At 57.3% G+C, this 18978-nt stretch overlaps 2 protein-coding genes across 3 annotated transcripts in view; one reads left to right on the plus strand and one right to left on the minus strand.

Moving 5' to 3' along the window:
• ALKBH4 (alkB homolog 4, lysine demethylase) overlaps positions 1-18978 on the plus strand; it is a 104875-nt gene that overhangs the window by 77719 nt on the left and 8178 nt on the right. The gene's annotated exons all lie outside the window — the stretch shown is intronic.
• Positions 525-18224, minus strand: LOC133357958 (cyclin-dependent kinase-like 1). The gene is made up of 8 exons (XM_061576176.1): positions 18114-18224; positions 15948-16175; positions 12637-12758; positions 10980-11052; positions 9018-9108; positions 8228-8428; positions 5990-6072; positions 525-4708 (listed from the first exon to the last, which is right to left on the minus strand). The coding sequence occupies exons 2-8, from the start codon at positions 16161-16163 to the stop codon at positions 4298-4300; spliced, it is 1197 nt and encodes a 398-aa protein (XP_061432160.1). The 5' UTR covers positions 16164-16175; positions 18114-18224; the 3' UTR covers positions 525-4297.

Here is an 18978-nt window from a genome sequence, read left to right on the forward strand (position 1 = left end):
GATGAGGTGAGCGTCTTTGTGGAATGAGGAGTGGTGGGATGAGTGGTTGCGTGAGTGATGAGGTGAGCGTCTTTGTGGAATGAGGAGTGGTGGGATGAGTGGTTGCGTGAGACTGATGAGGTGAGCGTCTTTGTGGGAGGAGTGGTGGGATGAGTGGTTGCGTGAGAGTGATGAGGTGAGCGTCTTTGTGGGAGGAGTGGTGGGATGAGTGGTTGCACGAGACTGATGAGGTGAGCGTCTTTGTGGGAGTGGTGGGATGAGTGGTTGCGTGAGTGATGAGGTGAGCGTCTTTGTGGAATGAGGAGTGGTGGGATGAGTGGTTGCGTGAGTGATGAGGTGAGCGTCTTTGTGGAATGAGGAGTGGTGGGATGAGTGGTTGCGTGAGACTGATGAGGTGAGCGTCTTTGTGGGAGGAGTGGTGGGATGAGTGGTTGCGTGAGAGTGATGAGGTGAGCGTCTTTGTGGGAGGAGTGGTGGGATGAGTGGTTGCGTGAGACTGATGAGGTGAGCGTCTTTGTGGGAGGAGTGGTGGGATGAGTGGTTGCGTGAGACTGATGAGGTGAGCGTCTTTGTGGGAGGAGTGGTGGGATGAGTGGTTGCGTGAGACTGATGAGGTGAGCGTTTTTGTGGGAGGAGTGGTGGGATGAGTGGTTGAGTGAGACTGATGAGGTGAGCGTCTTTGTGGAATGAGGAGTGGTGGGATGAGTGGTTGCGTGAGAGTGATGAGGTGAGCGTCTTTGTGAGAGGAGTGGTGGGATGAGTGGTTGCGTGAGACTGATGAGGTGAGCGTCTTTGTGGAATGAGGAGTGGTGGGATGAGTGGTTGCGTGAGAGTGATGAGGTGAGCGTGTTTGTGGGAGGAGTGGTGGGATGAGTGGTTGCGTGAGAGTGAGGTGAGCGTCTTTGGGAGGAGTGGTGGGATGAGTGGTTGCGTGAGAGTGATGAGGTGAGCGTCTTTGTGGGAGGAGTGGTGGGATGAGTGGTTGCGTGAGTGTGATGAGGTGAGCATCTTTGTGGAATGAGGAGTGGTGGGATGAGTGGTTGCGCGAGAGTGATGAGGTGAGCGTCTTTGTGGGAGTGGTGGGATGAGTGGTTGCGCGAGAGTCATGAGGTGAGCGTCTTTGTGGGAGGAGTGGTGGGATGAGTGGTTGCGTGAGACTGAGGTGAGCGTCTTTGTGGGAGGAGTGGTGGGATGAGTGGTTGCGTGAGAGTCATGAGGTGAGCGTCTTTGTGGAATGAGGAGTGGTGGGATGAGTGGTTGCGCGAGACTGATGAGGTGAGCGTCTGTGGAATGAGGAGTGGTGGGATGAGTGGTTGCGTGAGAGTGATGAGGTCGGGGGGGGGGGGTGAGATGAGACAATCATCCCCTTTGGGGGTCGATAAAACGAGTACCGCTCTGCGGAAGTCGACAGCTGTTTGCGCTCTACGGATACCGAGGCTGACGCACGCCATGGGAATGTGGAATTTCCACCGCTGGCTTAAAGAGCCACCCCCATTGCTCTTTTGGTGCTGGGAGGAATGTGGAGTGCAATCACACACACACACACACGTCCAGCTGTTATCACTTTATACAAATAGAGACCTTTCACACTAACACACTACCCGCACATCCGATTAGAACTGTTGGCTACGTACGCAGCGAAACAAGTTCAGCATAAACAAGAGACCTTCATTTAAATAATAATAATAATAAGCAATGTATGCGACTTCATTTAAACCATCCAATCACAGGCGGTGCAGTGGACAGAGCCTACGACTCAATACCAGAGGTCGCAAACGGGTTTTGATTCCTTACCCGTACCCGGCCGCACCAGGGTCGCAAACGGCTACCCGTACCCGGCCGGGTATCGGGTACCTGATTGCGACATCTGGGATGAAGCCATGTTGCAGGCGCGGGTGGGTTGATTCTAGGAACTTGAATTGTGAGAAGAGACAAGACGTTGGGAAATGAGTGACAAACGGTGACTCACCAGTGACTCACGGCCTACCCGTACCTGTACCCGGCCGCACCAGGGTCGCAAACGGGTACCCGTACCCGGCCGGGTACGGGTTGCCGGGTATCGGGTAGGGTACGGGTATCGGGTACCCGGTTGCGACCTCTGCTCAACACCCGTCAAGTTGTGGGCTTTGTCGGGAGTGGGCAGGATTCTCCCACGTTATTCGCCACGAGGGATACGCTCGTGAACGGAAACATTTCACGGGACAGCGACATTGGCCCTACGGACATAGCACGTGCAGACGTGTGCTCAACATTCTTCCAAAGGTTCGAGAAGCTCTCTCCATCTTGCTTTCTCATCACTTTCTCTCCCATCACTTTCTTATCACGCCATCTCTCATCACTTTATCTCTCATCACTTTATCTCTCACCACTTTATCTCTCATCACTTTATCTCTCGTCACTTTATCTCTCACCACTTTATCTCTCGTCACTTTATCTCTCATCACTTTATCTCCCATCACTTTATCTCTCATCACTTTCTCTCTCATCACTCCATCTCTCATCACTTTCTCTCTCATCACTCCATCTCTCATCACTTTCTCTCTCATCACTTTCTCTCTCATCACTCCATCTCTCATCACTTTCTCTCTCATCACTCCATCTCTCATCACTTTATCTCTCATCACTGTATCTCTCATCACGTTATCTCTCATCACTTTATCTCTCACCACTTTATCTCTCATCACTTTATCTCTCGTCACTTTATCTCTCATCACTTCATCTCTCATCACTTTATCTCTCGTCACTTTATCTCTCACCACTTTATCTCTCATCACTCCATCTCTCATCACTTTATCTCTCATCACTTTATCTCTCATCACTTTATCTCTCACCACTTTATCTCTCTTCACTTTATCTCTCATCACTCCATCTCTCATCACTTTATCTCTCATCACTTTATCTCTCGTCACTTTATCTCTCTCGATGCAGTCGTCGCGTAGATTTCCAGATACGATTCGCAGAGAGCCAACATCGTGGACAGCCAAGTGCATGACTAACAAGGGAACGCCGTACGGGCAAGCCCCTCTCGCTCCACACCAGGTTCGGTTTGTCATGCAGCCAACCAACATCTACCCACAATTAGTCATGTTTGCATAGACCACAATACCTGCAGTCATAATGCAAACAAAAAACACAACTCTGATAATGTATGCACTGTCCTTGAAGTTGATTGGTCCACACCCGAGACAGCTTTCCTTAGAGCCTCGTCTCACATGGGTTGGACCAGATGACGCCAAAAGGCGCACAACTCAAAGACAATGCACCATCAGAGTATGAGAGCTCGGGGTAAGCATATACACCATTGGTACCTCATTTGCCAGTAAAAAAATATGACAATTGGGTTTTTACCCTTTTATCTGGCAACAAAACTGACACCTTTTTTACAACAAAGGTGTCAGATAAAAGGGTAAAAAACCAATAATGTTTTTTACTGGCAAATGAGGTAGCAATGGTGTAAATCGTGGACTTTACGAGGCGCCTTCAAATTGCACCCACACTGGGCTCCGCGGCCGGACGTGGGACACCGCCGTTGGCGTTGCCGTTTGCGCGCCCATCGGCAGGCAGCTGACGTCGCGCGGTGGCGTCGTGGCCACCGTGCTTTTGCGCGGGGAGAAGAAAAAAAAAAAAAAAAAAAAAAAAAGACCCTGCATCCACCGTGGTGGGAAGTCAGCAGTGGTTCGGTTTGCGTGGGTCGCCTCGTCCTGCCACAAGAACGTGGAATTTCCCACCGCTGGCTCGGGGGCTGTAAACAGGAGTCGAGTGCTGCGGTCCAAGCGCTCGTCGGAGCAGGGCGGAGACGCCAACGCCGAAGACGCGGGACGCGAGCGCGGCCTCGTGACGTTGTCACGGAGATAACCGCCATGCGTCAGCCGCAATGCGCCCGCTTCTCATCGGATCCCGCAAGCCGAGCGGGTGGGGGTTGCAAGCGGTTGCGAGCGGGGAGGGGGGGTGTTCATCTTCGGTAGAGGCGGCGGGTCGAGTCGGGGGCATTCCGTCGGACGGGGCGAGCGAGACCTCAGTGGACCAGGGACGAGCGGTGGCCCTGGTGGGTGGTGGGTGGCGGTGGTGGTGGTGGTGGCGGCGGTGGTGGCGACGGTGGTGGTGACGGCGGTGGTGGCGACGGTGGTGGTGGCGGTGACAGTGGTGGTGGCGACGGTGGTGACGGTGGTGGTGGCGACGGTGGTGACAGCGGCGGTGGTGGTGACGGTGGCGGCGGCGGTGGGTCGCGGTGGTGATGACGGTGGCGACGGTGGGTGGCGGTGGTGGCGACGGTGGTGATGACGGTGGGTCACTTCCTCTACGACTTGGGCGCCCGCATGAACGGGGTGAGGCAGAGCGGCGGAGTGGGCGGCGTGGGCGGCGCGGGCGGCTGCGGTGACGAGGACGCCGCGTGGGCCGCGTGCGCCGCGTTCGGCGCGTTGATGTCCGGCAGCCGGTGGTTGTCGTACTTGTTGCCGTTGCCGCCGGCGTTGTTGCCGTTGTGACGCGCGGCCCCGCCGCCGCCGTGCGTCTTCTTGCCGCCGTGCGCGACCAGCGGCAGGCGGCCGTGCCGCTCGGAGCGCCGCCGGTCGCCGTCCCGCTCCGCCAGGTAGGGGTGGCCCAGGAGGCCGTCGCAGGCCGCACGGTCGGCCGGGTCCATCTCCAGGCAGCCGCGCATGAAGGAGAGCGCCGCGGGCGACGCGCAAGGAAAGCGCGAATCCAGCGGCTCCTGGCGGCGCGAGACGCGCCGGAGGGGCAGGACGGAGAAAGCGTGAGAGGTGGAACACGACAGCTGCTGCCGTGCTTGCGTTAGGTGTTCACTACCTCGCCTGGTGTGCAGGAGGTCGGGGTTTGATCCTGACCCTGACGCCTGCTGCTGTATATTTGGAGTTTGCGTGTCTCTCTCTCATCATCATTACGGTGGCTAGGAGATATTAACTACCTCGCCTGGTATACAGGAGGTCGGGGGTTCACGTGAATTTTTTCTCCAGGTCCTCAAATTTTTCCCTCCACATTTAGAAACATGCGTTTAGACTATTTAGATTATTTTGGCTGCGATAAATGTCCAAATGATGGGCCACTTTGTTGAGCTATCATTTGTGGCCAGGTCGCTTTTGAACAATAAGTGAATACCTCAGTGGACTGGTAGGATGGGGATTGTTTAGTTTTACTTATATGTGTTTTGGTGATTTGTTTACCTTTATTGTACTTTTCACTCTCATTGTGTTTTTGTACTGTTTGTTGTTGTTAACGTTCTTACCGTGCCCCAACTGGACATCCGTGAAACATCAGATTCCTCCACGATAAATACAATATTCTCATTCTGAAGTGTAATGTCACTTTTTAGAAACAAGCCAGCGCTGAACTTTAACTACAAACTATTCGTTATTTGTGACACTACAACAGACCTAACCGTCTACCGCCTATGACCACATCGCCCACAATGGGTCTGGTCTCATCCGATCTTAATTCTGGGAGCCTTACTCGGTAGGGCCCCACTGAGCCGTGTGGCTCTTCTTCAGAAGCGACTTGGCTATCACAAAAGATATCAGCACAACGAAAGTGGCTTATCGTCGTGTGGACATGTACAGCAGCCGAATGCTCTCAACGCGTGACGGTGATTCTAGATGTGGATGGGAAAAACTGGAGGACACGGAGAAGAATCCACGCGACCACGGGGAGAGAGAGAGACTCCAAATAGAAAGCAGGGGTCGGGATCGAAGCCACGGCCTCCTGTACACCAGGCGAGGTAGTTACCATTTCGTAGCCACCGTGATGAGAGAGAGACACGGAAACTCCAAATATACAACAGCGGTCTGGGTCGGGATCGAACCCACGACCTCCTGTACACCAGGCGAGGTAGTTAACATCTCCGAGCCACCTTGATGATGATGAGAGAGACACGCAAACTCCAAATATAGAACAGGGGTCAGCGTCTGGATCGAACCCACAACCTCCTGTATACGAGGAGAGGTAGTTAACATCTCGAGGTGTCTCTGTGTCCACCCACCCGTGTCTCAGGCTCAGGGATGCTCAGCCCGCTGAAGAACTGGTTCGAGCTGAAGATCTGCTGGTGTCGTGGAATGAGGTCTCCTGAAGGACAACGTTTGATCACTCGGTCATTCACTCAGTCCGTCATTCTCAACCGACGACTGCACTAAAGCTCCCAGGCGAGGGGCGGGGGGGGGGGGGGACAATGACCCGCGACCTCCGCAAATTTCGCGGTCCCTATTAAAACGAGCTATCGGTAAAAAATAAATATGTAATATTAAATAATAATGAAAACGAGCGAATGGAGAATTTGTCAGCATCTCAAGAATCCAACGACGGCCGTGCAGTATCCGCGTAGCAACGATGAAAAATGTACGCGCGAGTGTGTGAGCGTGCTAGCGAGCGTGGCAGTGTGCGAGCGCGTGTGCTCGTGTGCTAGCGTGCGAGCTAGCGAGGGTGCTAGCGAGCGTGGCAGTGTGCGAGCGCGTGTGCTCGTGTGCTAGCGTGCTCGCGTGCGAGCTAGCGAGGGTGCTAGCGAGCGTGGCAGTGTGCGAGCGCGTGTGCTCGTGTGCTAGCGTGCTCGCGTGTGAGCTAGCGAGGGTGCTAGCGAGCGTGGCAGTGTGCGAGCGCATATGCTCGTGTGCTAGTGTGCTCGCGTGCGAGCTAGCGAGGGTGCTAGCGAGCGTGGCAGTGTGCGAGCGCGTGTGCTCGTGTGCTAGCGTGCTCGCGTGCGAGCTAGCGAGGGTGCTAGCGAGCGTGGCAGTGTGCGAGCGCGTGTGCTCGTGTGCTAGCGTGCTCGCGTGCGAGCTAGCGAGGGTGCTAGCGAGCGTGGCAGTGTGCGAGCGCGTGTGCTCGCGTGCTAGCGTGCTCGCGTGCGAGCTAGCGAGGGTGCTAGCGAGCGTGGCAGTGTGCGAGCGCATGTGCTCGTGTGCTCGCGTGCGAGCTAGCGAGGGTGCTAGCGAGCGTGGCAGTGTGCGAGCGCGTGTGCTCGTGTGCTAGCGTGCTCGCGTGCGAGCTAGCGAGCGTGCTAGCGAGCGTGCTAGCGTGCGTGCTAGCGTGCGTGCTAGCGAGCGTGGCAGTGTGTGAGCGCGTGTGCTAGCGTGCTAGCGTGCGTGCTAGTGAGCGTGGCAGTGTGTGAGCGCGTGTGCTAGCGTGCTAGCGTGCGTGCTAGCGAGCGTGGCAGTGTGTGAGCGCGTGTGCTAGCGTGCGTGCTAGCGAGCGTGGCAGTGTGTGAGCGCGTGCTAGCGTGCGTGCTAGCGAGCGTGGCAGTGTGTGAGCGCATGTGCTACCGTGTGAGCGAGCGAGCGAGCTAGCGAGCGTGGCAGTGTGCGAGCGCATGTGCTACCGTGTGAGCGAGCGAGCGAGCGTGCTCGCGAGCGTGTCAGTGTGCGAGCGCATGTGCTAGCGTGCGAGCGAGCGAGCGTGCTAGCGAGCGTGGCAGTGTGCGAGCGCATGTGCTACCGTGTGAGCGAGCGAGCGAGCGTGCTCGCGAGCGTGTCAGTGTGGGAGCGCATGTGCTAGCGTGCGAGCGAGCGAGCGAGCGTGCTAGCGAGCGTGGCAGTGTGTGAGCGCGTGCTAGCGTGCGTGCTAGCGAGCGTGTCAGTGTGCGAGCGCATGTGCTACCGTGTGAGCGAGCGAGCGAGCTAGCGAGCGTGGCAGTGTGCGAGCGCATGTGCTACCGTGTGAGCGAGCGAGCGAGCGTGCTCGCGAGCGTGTCAGTGTGCGAGCGCATGTGCTAGCGTGCGAGCGAGCGAGCGTGCTAGCGAGCGTGGCAGTGTGCGAGCGCATGTGCTACCATGTGAGCGAGCGAGCGAGCGTGCTCGCGAGCGTGTCAGTGTGGGAGCGCATGTGCTAGCGTGCGAGCGAGCGAGCGAGCGTGCTAGCGAGCGTGGCAGTGTGTGAGCGCGTGTGCTAGCGTGCTAGCGTGCGTGCTAGCGAGCGTGTCAGTGTGCGAGCGCATGTGCTACCGTGTGAGCGAGCTAGCGAGGGTGCTAGCGAGCGTGTCAGTGTGCGAGCGCATGTGCTAGCGTGCGAGCGAGCTAGCGAGGGTGCTAGCGAGCGTGTCAGTGTGCGAGCGCGTGTGCTAGCGTGCGAGCTAGTTAGCGAGCTAGCGAGGGTGCTAGCGAGCGTGTCAGTGTGCGAGCGCGTGTGCTAGCGTGCGAGCTAGTTAGCGAGCTAGCGAGGGTGCTAGCGAGCGTGTCAGTGTGCGAGCGCGTGTGCTAGCGTGCGAGCTAGCGAGCGAGCGTGCGTGTCCGACCCTGCGTCGTGCGGATGAGGTGCAGCTGATCGACGTCCGATCGGCCCGGCCACAGAGGCTCCCCGGCCAGGAGCTCGGCGAAGACGCAGCCCAGCGCCCACACGTCGACCGCCGGTCCGTACTGCGTGTCGCCCACCAGCAGCTCGGGGGCACGGTACCAGCGCGTCGCCACGTAGTCCGTGTACTCGTCACCCGGTCCCGCTACAACAAGCATATAGCATTAGCTTGTGGGGCGAGTGCCATTAGCGCGTAGCGCCTATGTACCGTGCGCATGTTGAACTTCTTTCGCGTCGTACGTGCTGATCAGAAGTGCAGGGAAAGGACAGCAGACGAAATACATGAAGCGGTTCTTCTACGGAAATGAGTTTCCGATCTAGATGATGATTTAAAATTGCCAACTAGCTCCAAGTGGCTTCCTAATGTCGGAAGGAAGAGGCGTTCCAGACGGCCGCAGAAGCGCATCTGAAAGCGCTGATGCGGTGACCACCGTCTTTGTTTGATGAATGTTGGCACGGCACACGATGGGGTTGGGTTGCGGCGATGTTTTACACATCGCACCAGGTACTCATCATTTGAGGTCGAGTCGACCTAGCGGAGGCCCAGGACCGGTTCAAATAATCGTCACTGGTGTTGGCCGTGAGCGCGAATCGAACTCGGGTCGCCGGGTTTGTCGTGCAGTGCGCTAACCGCTGCACCACCGCTCCCCACAGGGTGAGTGTGTGTGTGTGTGCGTGCGTGTGTGCGTGCGTGCGCGTGCGTGCGTGTGTGTGCATGCGTGCAGGAAACTCACTTAGCATGCGGGCAAAGCCAAAGTCACAGAGTTTGATGATTCCTTGCTTGGTCACCAGGATGTTCTCTGGCTTCACGTCACGGTGGATGCACTGCCACGGCAAATACGCACCGAACGTCAACACGGCGTGGCAACATGGCAACACGGCAACACGGCAACACGGCGTGGCAACACGTCAACACGGCGTGGCAACACGGCAACACGGCAACATGTCAACACGGCGTGGCAACACGTCAACACGGCGTGGCAACACGGCAACACGGCGTGGCAACACGGCAACACGGCAACATGTCAACACGGCGTGGCAACACGTCAACACGGCGTGGCAACACGGCAACACGGCGTGGCAACACGGCAACACGGCGTGGCAACACGGCAACACGGCGTGGCAACACGGCAACACGGCGTGCCAACACGGCAACACGGCGTGGCAACACGTCAACACGGCGTGGCAACACGGCAACACGGCGTGGCAACACGGCAACACGGCGTGGCAACACGGCAACACGGCGTGGCAACACGGCAACACGGCGTGGCAACACGGCAACACGGCGTGGCAACACGGCAACACGGCGTGGCAACACGGCAACACGGCGTGGCAACACGGCAACACGGCGTGGCAACACGGCAACACGGCGTGGCAACACGACAACACGGCGTGGCAACACGGCAACACGGCGTGGCAACACGGCAACACGGCGTGGCAACACGGCAACACGGCGTGGCAACACGGCAACACGGCGTGCCAACACGGCAACACGGCGCGCCAACACGGCAACACGGCGTGCCAACACGGCAACACGGCGCGCCAACACGGCGCGACAGCTACCCACGCCCGCCGCTCCACCACGCCGTCACCGTCACCGCAGATCACCACCGTTGCTGCCTTCACTGGCAAGCGGCGGCCGCTCGCTCCTGGAAAGTTCTCGCAGCAGGCGGCGACGTCGCTGCGACGTGCAGTCCCAAAGTCGCTTTTTACGTTTCATCGGCCGTTTTAAGCCGGAGAACAGGGGTGAGAATGGACTAATTACACGCGGAAGGGCGCCCCCCAGTTAGGAATCGAACCCGAGGCCGTCGTGCTGCGAGGCACGAGCGTGACCACTGCGCCACCCTGCCACCGTGATTGTCAAGAGCTGGAATTTAGTCAAATTATGCGAAACCGAAATTGTATCTCGTAGTTAGTTTTTTTTGTAGTCATTGCTGACCTGGATAAGAGATCAACTACCTATACTTCAGAGGCTGGTTCATGATGATCATGTGATGCTAATGCTGCTGATACTGCTGATGATGCTGCTGCTGATGATGCTGCTGCTGATGATGATGATCATAATAATGGTGAAGCCATTGTTGATTGGGGCGTCACGGTGGCTAGGAGATGTTAACGACCTCGCTTGGTGTGCAGGAGGTTGTGGGTTCGATCCCGACCCTGACGTCTGCTGTGTATTGGAGTCCTCCGGTTTCTCCCTCCACATTTAGACTCAACATGCGTTTAGAGTATTCGGCTGCGGTAAGTTTCCACGTAACGATAAGCCACTTCGTTGGGCTATCATTTGTGATTGCCAGGCCACTTCTAGGTAAAATACAAGTATTTTTAAAAGTAGTTTTACTGCTGATAAGGATGCTGATAATGCGGACTGCAGATGAAGAAGATACGGATGTTGCTGCGACTGCTGATGATGCTACAGCTGCTGTTAAGAATTATTTTGTCTCTACCGCTGATGCTACTACTACTGCTGCTGCAGATACAGCTTCTTATGCCCGATTATGCAAAAGCTGCTGATGATGAAGATGCAACTGCTGCCGATGCTGCTGAAGATGCTGCTATTGCTGCTGATGAAACCTGCTACTGATGCCACTACAATCGCCGACATCCCCTGCTGCTGCTGCTGATGCTGCTGCTGCTGCTGATGCTGCTGCTGCTGATGCTGCTGAAAGCTCTCACTGTGTGCCGGAGAGACGTACGTTGTGCTGGTGACAGAAGCCGACCGCCTGCAGAGTCTGGAACAAGATGTTCTTCACTTGGGGCTCGGGGACCCTGCAGGGAGACAAGGACATGGGGGTCTGTTAGAGCAGCGCTGGCCACAAGAGTGCGGTCATCGCAGCAGCAGCAGCGGCAGCGGCATCGGCAGCAGCGGAAGCAGCAGCAGCGGCAGCAGCAGCAGCGGCAGCAGCAGCAGCAGAAGCAGCAGCGGCGGCAGCAGCGGCAGCAGCAGCAGCGGCAGCGGCAGCGGCAGCAGCGGCGGCGGCAGCGGTGGCAGCAGCGGCAGCGGCAGCAGCGGCAGAGGCAGCAGCAGCGGCAGTAGCGGCAGCAGCGGCAGCAGCAGCGGCGGCAGCGGCGGCAGCGGCAGCAGCGGCAGCAGCGGCAGCGGCGGCAGCAGCGGCAGCGGCGGCAGAGGCGGCGGCGGCGGCGGCGGCGGCGGCGGCAGCGGCAGCGGCGGCGGCAGCGGCAGCGGCAGCGGCAGCGGCAGCGGCAGCGGCAGCAGCGGCAGCGGCGGCAGCGGCGGCAGCGGCGGCAGCGGCGGCAGCGGCGGCAGCGGCAGCAGCGGCAGCAGCGGCAGCAGCACCAGCAGTAGCAGCAGTAGCAGCAGCAGCGGCAGCAGCGGCAGCAGCAGCAGCAGCAGCACCAGCAGTAGCAGCAGTAGCAGCGGCGGCTTTTGGGTGGCCATCGAACAAAGACGGTCACTGCTGCATCGCGCGGCGCTTTCAGATGTGGCTTCTGTGGCCGTCTGGAAGGCTCTGCCGTCCGATATTAGGAAGTCACTGGAGCTATATGGCACTTTTAAACCATCATCTCGGCTGACGAACTCATTCCTTCAGAACTGCTTTTTGTGTTTGGTTTGTTATCCTTCCCGCGCACCTTCCGTTCGCACAGTTGGCTACGTACCGTGCAAAAGAAGTTCAACATACACACACACACCTTCATAGGTGCTCTCTAACAGCACTTGCCCCAAATGTCTGTTAAGACTATACGGGGGATCTTTGTCTTCGTGCGTGTGTGCGTATGCGTGTCGGGGAGCGGTGGCACGGCACTTGGCGTCAGAGGTCGCAAACGGGTTTTGATTCCTTACCCGTACCCGGCCGCACCAGGGTCGCAAACAGCTACCCGTACCCGTATCTGGCTGGGTACGGGTAGCCGGGTATTGGGTAGGGTACGGGTATCGGGTACCCGGTTGCGACCTCTGCTTGGCATGCTGCGCTACGAACCCGGCGACCCGAGTTCGATTCCCGCCCACGGCCAACACCGGCGACGATTACCTAAACCGATCCTGGACCTCCCCTAGGTTGACTCAACCTCAAATGAGCACCTGGTGCAGTGTGTAAACATCGTCACTGGGGAGACAAAGGCGGCCCGGCGTGGTGTTGGCCACCCACCCCCTCGTGTGCCGTGCCGGCCTTCATAGGTGCTACTCGCTAACAGCACTTGCCCCAGCAGTCTGTTGCAGGCTACACGGGGGATCTTTGTCTTTTGTATATATGTGTGTGTGTGTGTTCATGCGTGGTGCTGGACACCCACCCCCTCGTATGCCGTGCCGGCCTTCATAGGTGCTACTCGCTAACAGCACTTGCCCCAGCAGACTGTTGAGGCTACACGGGGGATCTTTGCCTTTGGTGTGTTTACCCGTGGGGGTGTTTGTCCAGCTCGTTGAGGACCGTGTGGTCGCAGTACTCGAACACGAGGTGGAGCCTTCTCTTCTTGCGGAAGACCTCAAGGAGATTCACCAGGTTTGGATGCTTGAGTTGCTGGAGGCGAGAGGGTGCAAAGCAACGTTCAAACACACGGCATCGTTGTCTGGAGACCCCGCCAGGGACAGGTCTCTCTGTCTGTGTCTGTCTGTCTGTGTGTGTCTGTCAGTGTCTGTCTGTCAGTGTCTGTCTGTCAGTGTCTGTCTGTCAGTGTCTGTCTGTCTGTCAGTGTATGTCTGTCAGTGTCTGTCTGTCTGTGTCTGTCTGTCAGTGTCTGTCTGTCAGTGTCTGTCTGTGTCTGTCTGTCTGTCAGTGTCTGTCTGTCAGTGTCTGTCTGTCAGTGTCTGTCTGTCAGTGTCTGTCTGTGTCTGTCTGTGTCTGTTTGTCAGTGTCTGTCTGTCAGAGTCTGTCAGTGTCTGTCTGTGTCTGTCTGTCAGTGTCTGTCTGTCAGTGTCTGTCTGTCAGTGTCTGTCAGTGTCTGTCTGTCAGTGTCTGTCTGTCAGTGTCTGTCTGTCAGTGTCTGTCAGTGTCTGTCTGTCAGTGTCTGTCTGTGTCTGTCTGTCTGTGTCTGTCTCTGTCTGTCAGTGTCTGTCAGTGTCTGTCTGTCAGTGTCTGTCTGTCAGTGTCTGTCTGTGTCTGTCTGTCAGTGTCTGTCTGTCAGTGTCTGTTTGTCAGTGTCTGTCTGTCAGAGTCTGTCTGTCTGTCTGTGTCTGTCTGTGTCTGTCAGTGTCTGTCTGTCAGTGTCTCTCTGTCTGTGTCTGTATGTCTGTGTCTGTCTGTGTCTGTCTGTCAGTGTCTCTCTGTCAGTGTCTCTCTGTCAGTGTCTCTCTGTCAGTGTCTGTCTGTCTGTCAGTGTCTGGTGACCCCCTTGTGCGTGCATTTGTGGAGCTCAATGCAGGCAACGCCTGTCACAGCACACGAACACATTCACACACGGGCTGGCTAATCCGATTCCATCAACAGCCGTTGCCAGGTGGCCCCCCTCCGCTCACCGCGCTGCGGTGTCTGCTGTGCGCGGTCTTAAATAACAAGAACAAAAAAACCCCAACACAACACAACCCCACGCTCAACCTGTTTGCGCTCGGGGCACGGAGCCCACGCACAGGATGAGACGGCGTCGTCCCGTGTCTCCAGTTGCAGACGAGAGACTCCAAACAAATGAAGAGGGGGGGGGCGAGGGGAGGGGAGGAGGTTCCTTGCTGCGTTGTGGGAACGACTCGCGCCCCCCCCGTTCCGCGGCATTCACGCAAACCTCGCGGTCAACGTCACACATTCATCGTAATCACGCTTCCATACTCTCGGCCAGAGGTCGCAACCGGGTACCCGATACCCGTACCCTACCCGATACCCGGCTACCCGTACCCAGCCGGGTACGGGTAGCCATTTGCGACCCTGGTGCGGCCGGGTACGGGTACGGGTAGGCCGTGAGTCACTGGTGAGTAACTGTTTGTCACTCATTTCCCAAAGTCTTGTCTCTTCTCACAATTCAAGTTCCTAGAATCAACCCAACCGCGCCTGCAACATGGCTTAATCCCAGAGGTCGCAATCGGGTACCCGATACCCGTACTTGGCCGGGTACGGGTACTCGTTTGCGACCCTGGTGTGGCCAGATACGGGTAAGGAATCAAAACCCGTTTGCGACCTCTGCCACCCGCCCTGCAACTTGCAGACGTCTCGGAGCGGCAAAGGGTGAATGAGCGTTAGCGCGTGGGGAGAAACCGGAGCACCCGGGGAAAACCAGCGCGTGCAAGGGGGAAACACTCTATCCCATACAGACGGGACAGGCGGAGTCCACAATTTTGCTGTACCGCATTCTCCTGGGCAGCCGGGTTAAGGGTAGAAAGTTTCTTTGCAACATACGTGTGCGACAGAGGTCGCAAATGGGTTTTGATTCCTTACCCGTACCCGGCCGGGTACGGGTACGGGTACCCGTTCCCTATCCGTACCCTACCCGAAATGGGTGACAAACGGTTACTCACCAGTGACTCACGGCCTACCCGTACCCGTACCCGTACCCGGCCGCACCAGGGTCGCAAACGGCTACCCGTACCCGTACCCGGCCGGGTACGGGTAGCCGGGTATCGGGTAGGATACGGGTATCGGGTACCCGGTTGCGACCTCTGGTGTGCGATCCGAGAACCCAATGCCTCCACGGTGCGCTGGATTACCGGCGTGCAAAGCCGTCACCATCACCACCGCCAGGCTCCGTGACTGCGTGACTCAGAGACCCTGCGGGTTCAAGCCCTGGGGTTGGGTGTCTTAGAGTGTCTCCAACTACTGCAGTCAGCAGCCAATGAGATTGGCTCTCTAACCCCCCCCCCCCACCCCCCTCTGCACACGCCTCTCCATTGTATGATATTGAAACAGGACCCGTATCACACCATACTAATTGTAAATCGGATAAGCAGCCATACAGCCAATGAGCCTGTGGTCAAAGGTCGACTGTTGTGTCAATATGACTGAGATATCACGAGGCTCAAAATGACACCTCATTCAGTGAAATTGATGGAGTGGTCTCGCAAGAGCTACCCGGACACACAGAGCACCAAAATTGAATTTGATGACAAATAAGCTTCACAAAAGATGATTCGTTTCCATGATCATTCTCTCGGGTGTTTGTCATTGCCCGGGTGGGGGGGGGGGGGGTCAATAAACACTCCGGTGTAATGGACAGGCAGCCCTGTTTGAGAGTGTTTGTCAAGCCCCGCACCAGGCCCTCTCTGTGTCTCTTCAAACACGGGCCTGCCACCTCTCCTCCACTGCCCAAAAAGAAAATCAATTCTCACATCGAGGGTTGCCGAGAGAACACGAGGCTGCAGATGGTCCGCATTTTCAGACGAGCGTCCGTGCTGCGTGCAAGGGAAGGTCAGAGCTGCGGGGATGCGTGGCGAGGTTGGCATCGCTCGCCATCGAGCGCAGATGCGGCAGCTCAATTCCCACCACAGGTTCACGTGGGAAAACGCTAAACTGAGACAATGCCAACTTTGTAAAACACAACGGTGAAGGTGCAGTGCTCTGACCGTTCGCTTGCATCATGGAGCTGAGACTCAATCCTGAGACCCGGTCTCCTGGAGCCGAGTCTCAAACAAAACTCCGACCCTGAGACCCGGTCTCCTAGAGTCTCAACCGAGACTCTGACCCTGAGACCCGGTCTCCTGGAGCCGAGTCTCTACCGAGACTCCGACCCTGAAACGCGGTCGCCAGGATTGAGTGTCTCCTCCCGTCTTCTGGACCTGCGCCGCCCACCTTGAGCATGCGAATCTCGCGCAGCGCGATCTTCTTGATGAGCGGGTCCTCCTCGGACTCGACGAACTTCTTGATGGCGACGACGTGGCCCGTGTCGCGCGCGCGGCACTTGAACACGACCCCGTAGGAGCCCTCGCCGATCTTCGCCAGCTTCTCGTACTTGTCCATGGTGCTCGGTGGCTTGATGCAGCGCGCTGGGGGGCTGTCCCGGTGCATGGCTCCCACGCTCTGGGGGGGAGGGAGAGAAGCGGGGGGGGGGGGGGGGGTTCAGTGTGACAACCACCGTGGCTAGGAGATGTTAACTACCTCGCCTGGTGTGCAGGAGGTCGTGGGTTCGATCCCGACCCTGACGCCTGCTGCTGTGTATTTGGAGTTTGCGTGTCTCTCTCTCTCTTCCCGTGGTCGCGTGTGTGTGTATGTGTGTGCGTATATGTGTGTATGTGTGTGTATGTATGTGTGTGTATGTGTGTGTGTGGGGAGCGGTGGTGTAGCGGTTAGCGCGCTGCGCTATGAATCTGGCGACCCGGGTTCGATTCCCGCTCACGGCTAACACACGGGGGATCTTTGTCTTTGTATGTGTGTGTATGCACGTGTGTGTATGTGTGTGTGTATGTGTGTATGTGCACGTGTGTGTGTATGAGGAGTTGGAGGCGCTGCTGCTGAGACTGGAGCGTGCCACTAAGAGGTGGGGCCTTACCATCAGCCCCACCAAAACCAAGCACCTGCCTGGGTATTTTGTACCATCGGACACTCCACCCCCACAACTCCCAATTGGTGATGGGGCAGTTGTGGAGAGAGTGGAGAGTTTCCCATACCTGGGCAGTGTGCTTATGACCGGCTCCAGTCTATCAGCAGAGGTCTCACTCCGAATCAGTCGAGCGGCAATATCTTTTCATCGGTTGCGTAACGCTGTGTGGAAGCTACCTGGTCTGTCGCTCCGCACGAAGCTTCAGGTCTTCTCGGCCACGGTCATTCCCTCCCTTCTCTACGCTTGCGAGACGTGGACCCCCCTGGTGGAGCATCTTCGCCGGTTGGAAACATTTAGGCTGGCCTGCCTACGATCCATCCTGGGTTTAACCAGGCTGGATTGTGTGAGGAGCTCACAAATCCTTGAAAGATCTGGGCAAAGTCCCATCAGTGAGCTCCTCCGGCAGGCAAGGCTGCGTTGGCTGGGTCATGTAGCCCGCATGCCCAGCCACCGCATGCCTAAACAGCTTTTGTTCGGCCGGATCGAGGGGGCTAGACGGGCGCGGCACGGGCTGGAGAAGAGATGGAGTGATGTGGTACAGGAGGACGTGGAGCTGAGTGGACTTGCCGATGACTGGTACCAGCGGTGTCAAGATCGGCCTCAGTGGAGGAGGCTCGTGAAGGACGCTACTGGGCAGTTGGAGGCAGTCGCCCTCCAACAACAACGGAGGGCGGAGGAGCGACGCTCACAACAACGAGCGGAGCGCCGGGTGGCTAAAGCACAGCAAGTTGGCACAGTAGGGGGCACAGGTGGTGCATCAGCCAGTCATCTCGGTCATCTCGGTCAGTCGACCAGTGGCACCTGGGTCTGCCCCGTGACCTCCTGCCAGCGGGCTTTCGACACTTCACGTGGCCTCAAGGTGCACTTGGCCTGGCACAAGCATCGTGGTGACGTCACCGCCACTTAGTGGCGAATGGCGGTTGTTGTTGTTGTATGTGTGTGTGTGTATGTGTGTGTGTATGTGTGTGTGGAGCACAGTGAGGAGCGGTGGTGTAGTGGTTAGCGTTACGCTGCGCTATGAACCCGGCAACCCGGGTTCGATTCCCCGCTCACGGCCAACACCGGTGACGATTATCTGAACCGGTCCTGGGCCTCCCCTAGGTCGACTCAGCCTCAAATGCGTACCTGGTGGGGTGTGTAAACCTTACCACTAGGGAGACAAAGGCGGTCGGGCGTGGTGCTGACCACCCACCCCCTCGTGTACCGTTCCGGCCTTCATAGGTGCTCGCTAACAGCACTTGCCCCTACAGTCTATTAAGGCTACACGGGGGATCTTTGTCTTTGTGTGAGAGCCCTTCCAACCCAGCAGTGGATGGAGCTTGCGGCTGACGACGATGCCAGCGATGATGATGATGATGATGGTGGTGGTGGTGAGAGCGACTGCAAAGTACAAATCAGTGTGGATGCTCTCTGCTTACCGGCCCCCCCTTCTTCAGTGTCGCTCCGACATCACGGGACGACAGCTGCCATCTTCACCGTGGCGGTGAACGCGGATGGCCGCAGCTCGCGTGGTGCCGGAGTTGTTGTTGGTGGTGGTGGTAGGGAGGAGGGAGGGGGGAGGGGCTTGACGGGTGACGTCATCACGCACGCCATATAAGGAGCGTGGGTACTGTGCTGACGTCATCACGCACGTTATGTAAGGCGAGTGGCCCTGCTTCGTACGTCATCACGCACGCCATGTAAGGAGCGTGGGTACTCGGATGACGTCATCACGCACGACATGTAAGGCGAGTGGGTACTCTGATGACGTCATCACGCACGCCATGTAAGGAGCGTGGGTACTCGGATGACGTCATCACGCACGTTATGTAAGGCGAGTGGCCCTTCTTTGTACGTCATCACGCACGCCATGTAAGGAGCGTGGATACTGTGATGACGTCATCACGCACGCCATGTAAGGAGCGTGGGTACTCTGATGACGTCATCACGCACGCCATGTAAGGAGCGTGGGTACTCTGATGACGTCATCACGCACGCCATGTAAGGAGCGTGGGTACTCTGATGACGTCATCACGCACGCCATGTAAAGAGCGTGGTTCTTTTGATGACGTCATCACGAATGCCATATAAAAGTTATTGTTTTGTGATGACGTCATCACGACAATCACGCTATTTATAAGGCGTGCGTGAAGACGTCATCGCGCACGCTTTCGTGTCCAGGTGACGTCATCACGTCGCATGCCAACCCGGCTGTTGTCTAAATGACGTCATCGCGCAACACTCCAACTTGATGCTGTATATAGATGACGTCATCACGTCACATGCCAAACCGGCTGTGTGTCT

This window comes from Lethenteron reissneri, chromosome 60 (assembly GCF_015708825.2).
Source record: "Lethenteron reissneri isolate LAM-NWPU_2019-01 chromosome 60, ASM1570882v1, whole genome shotgun sequence".
NCBI classification, from domain to species: domain Eukaryota; kingdom Metazoa; phylum Chordata; class Hyperoartia; order Petromyzontiformes; family Petromyzontidae; genus Lethenteron; species Lethenteron reissneri.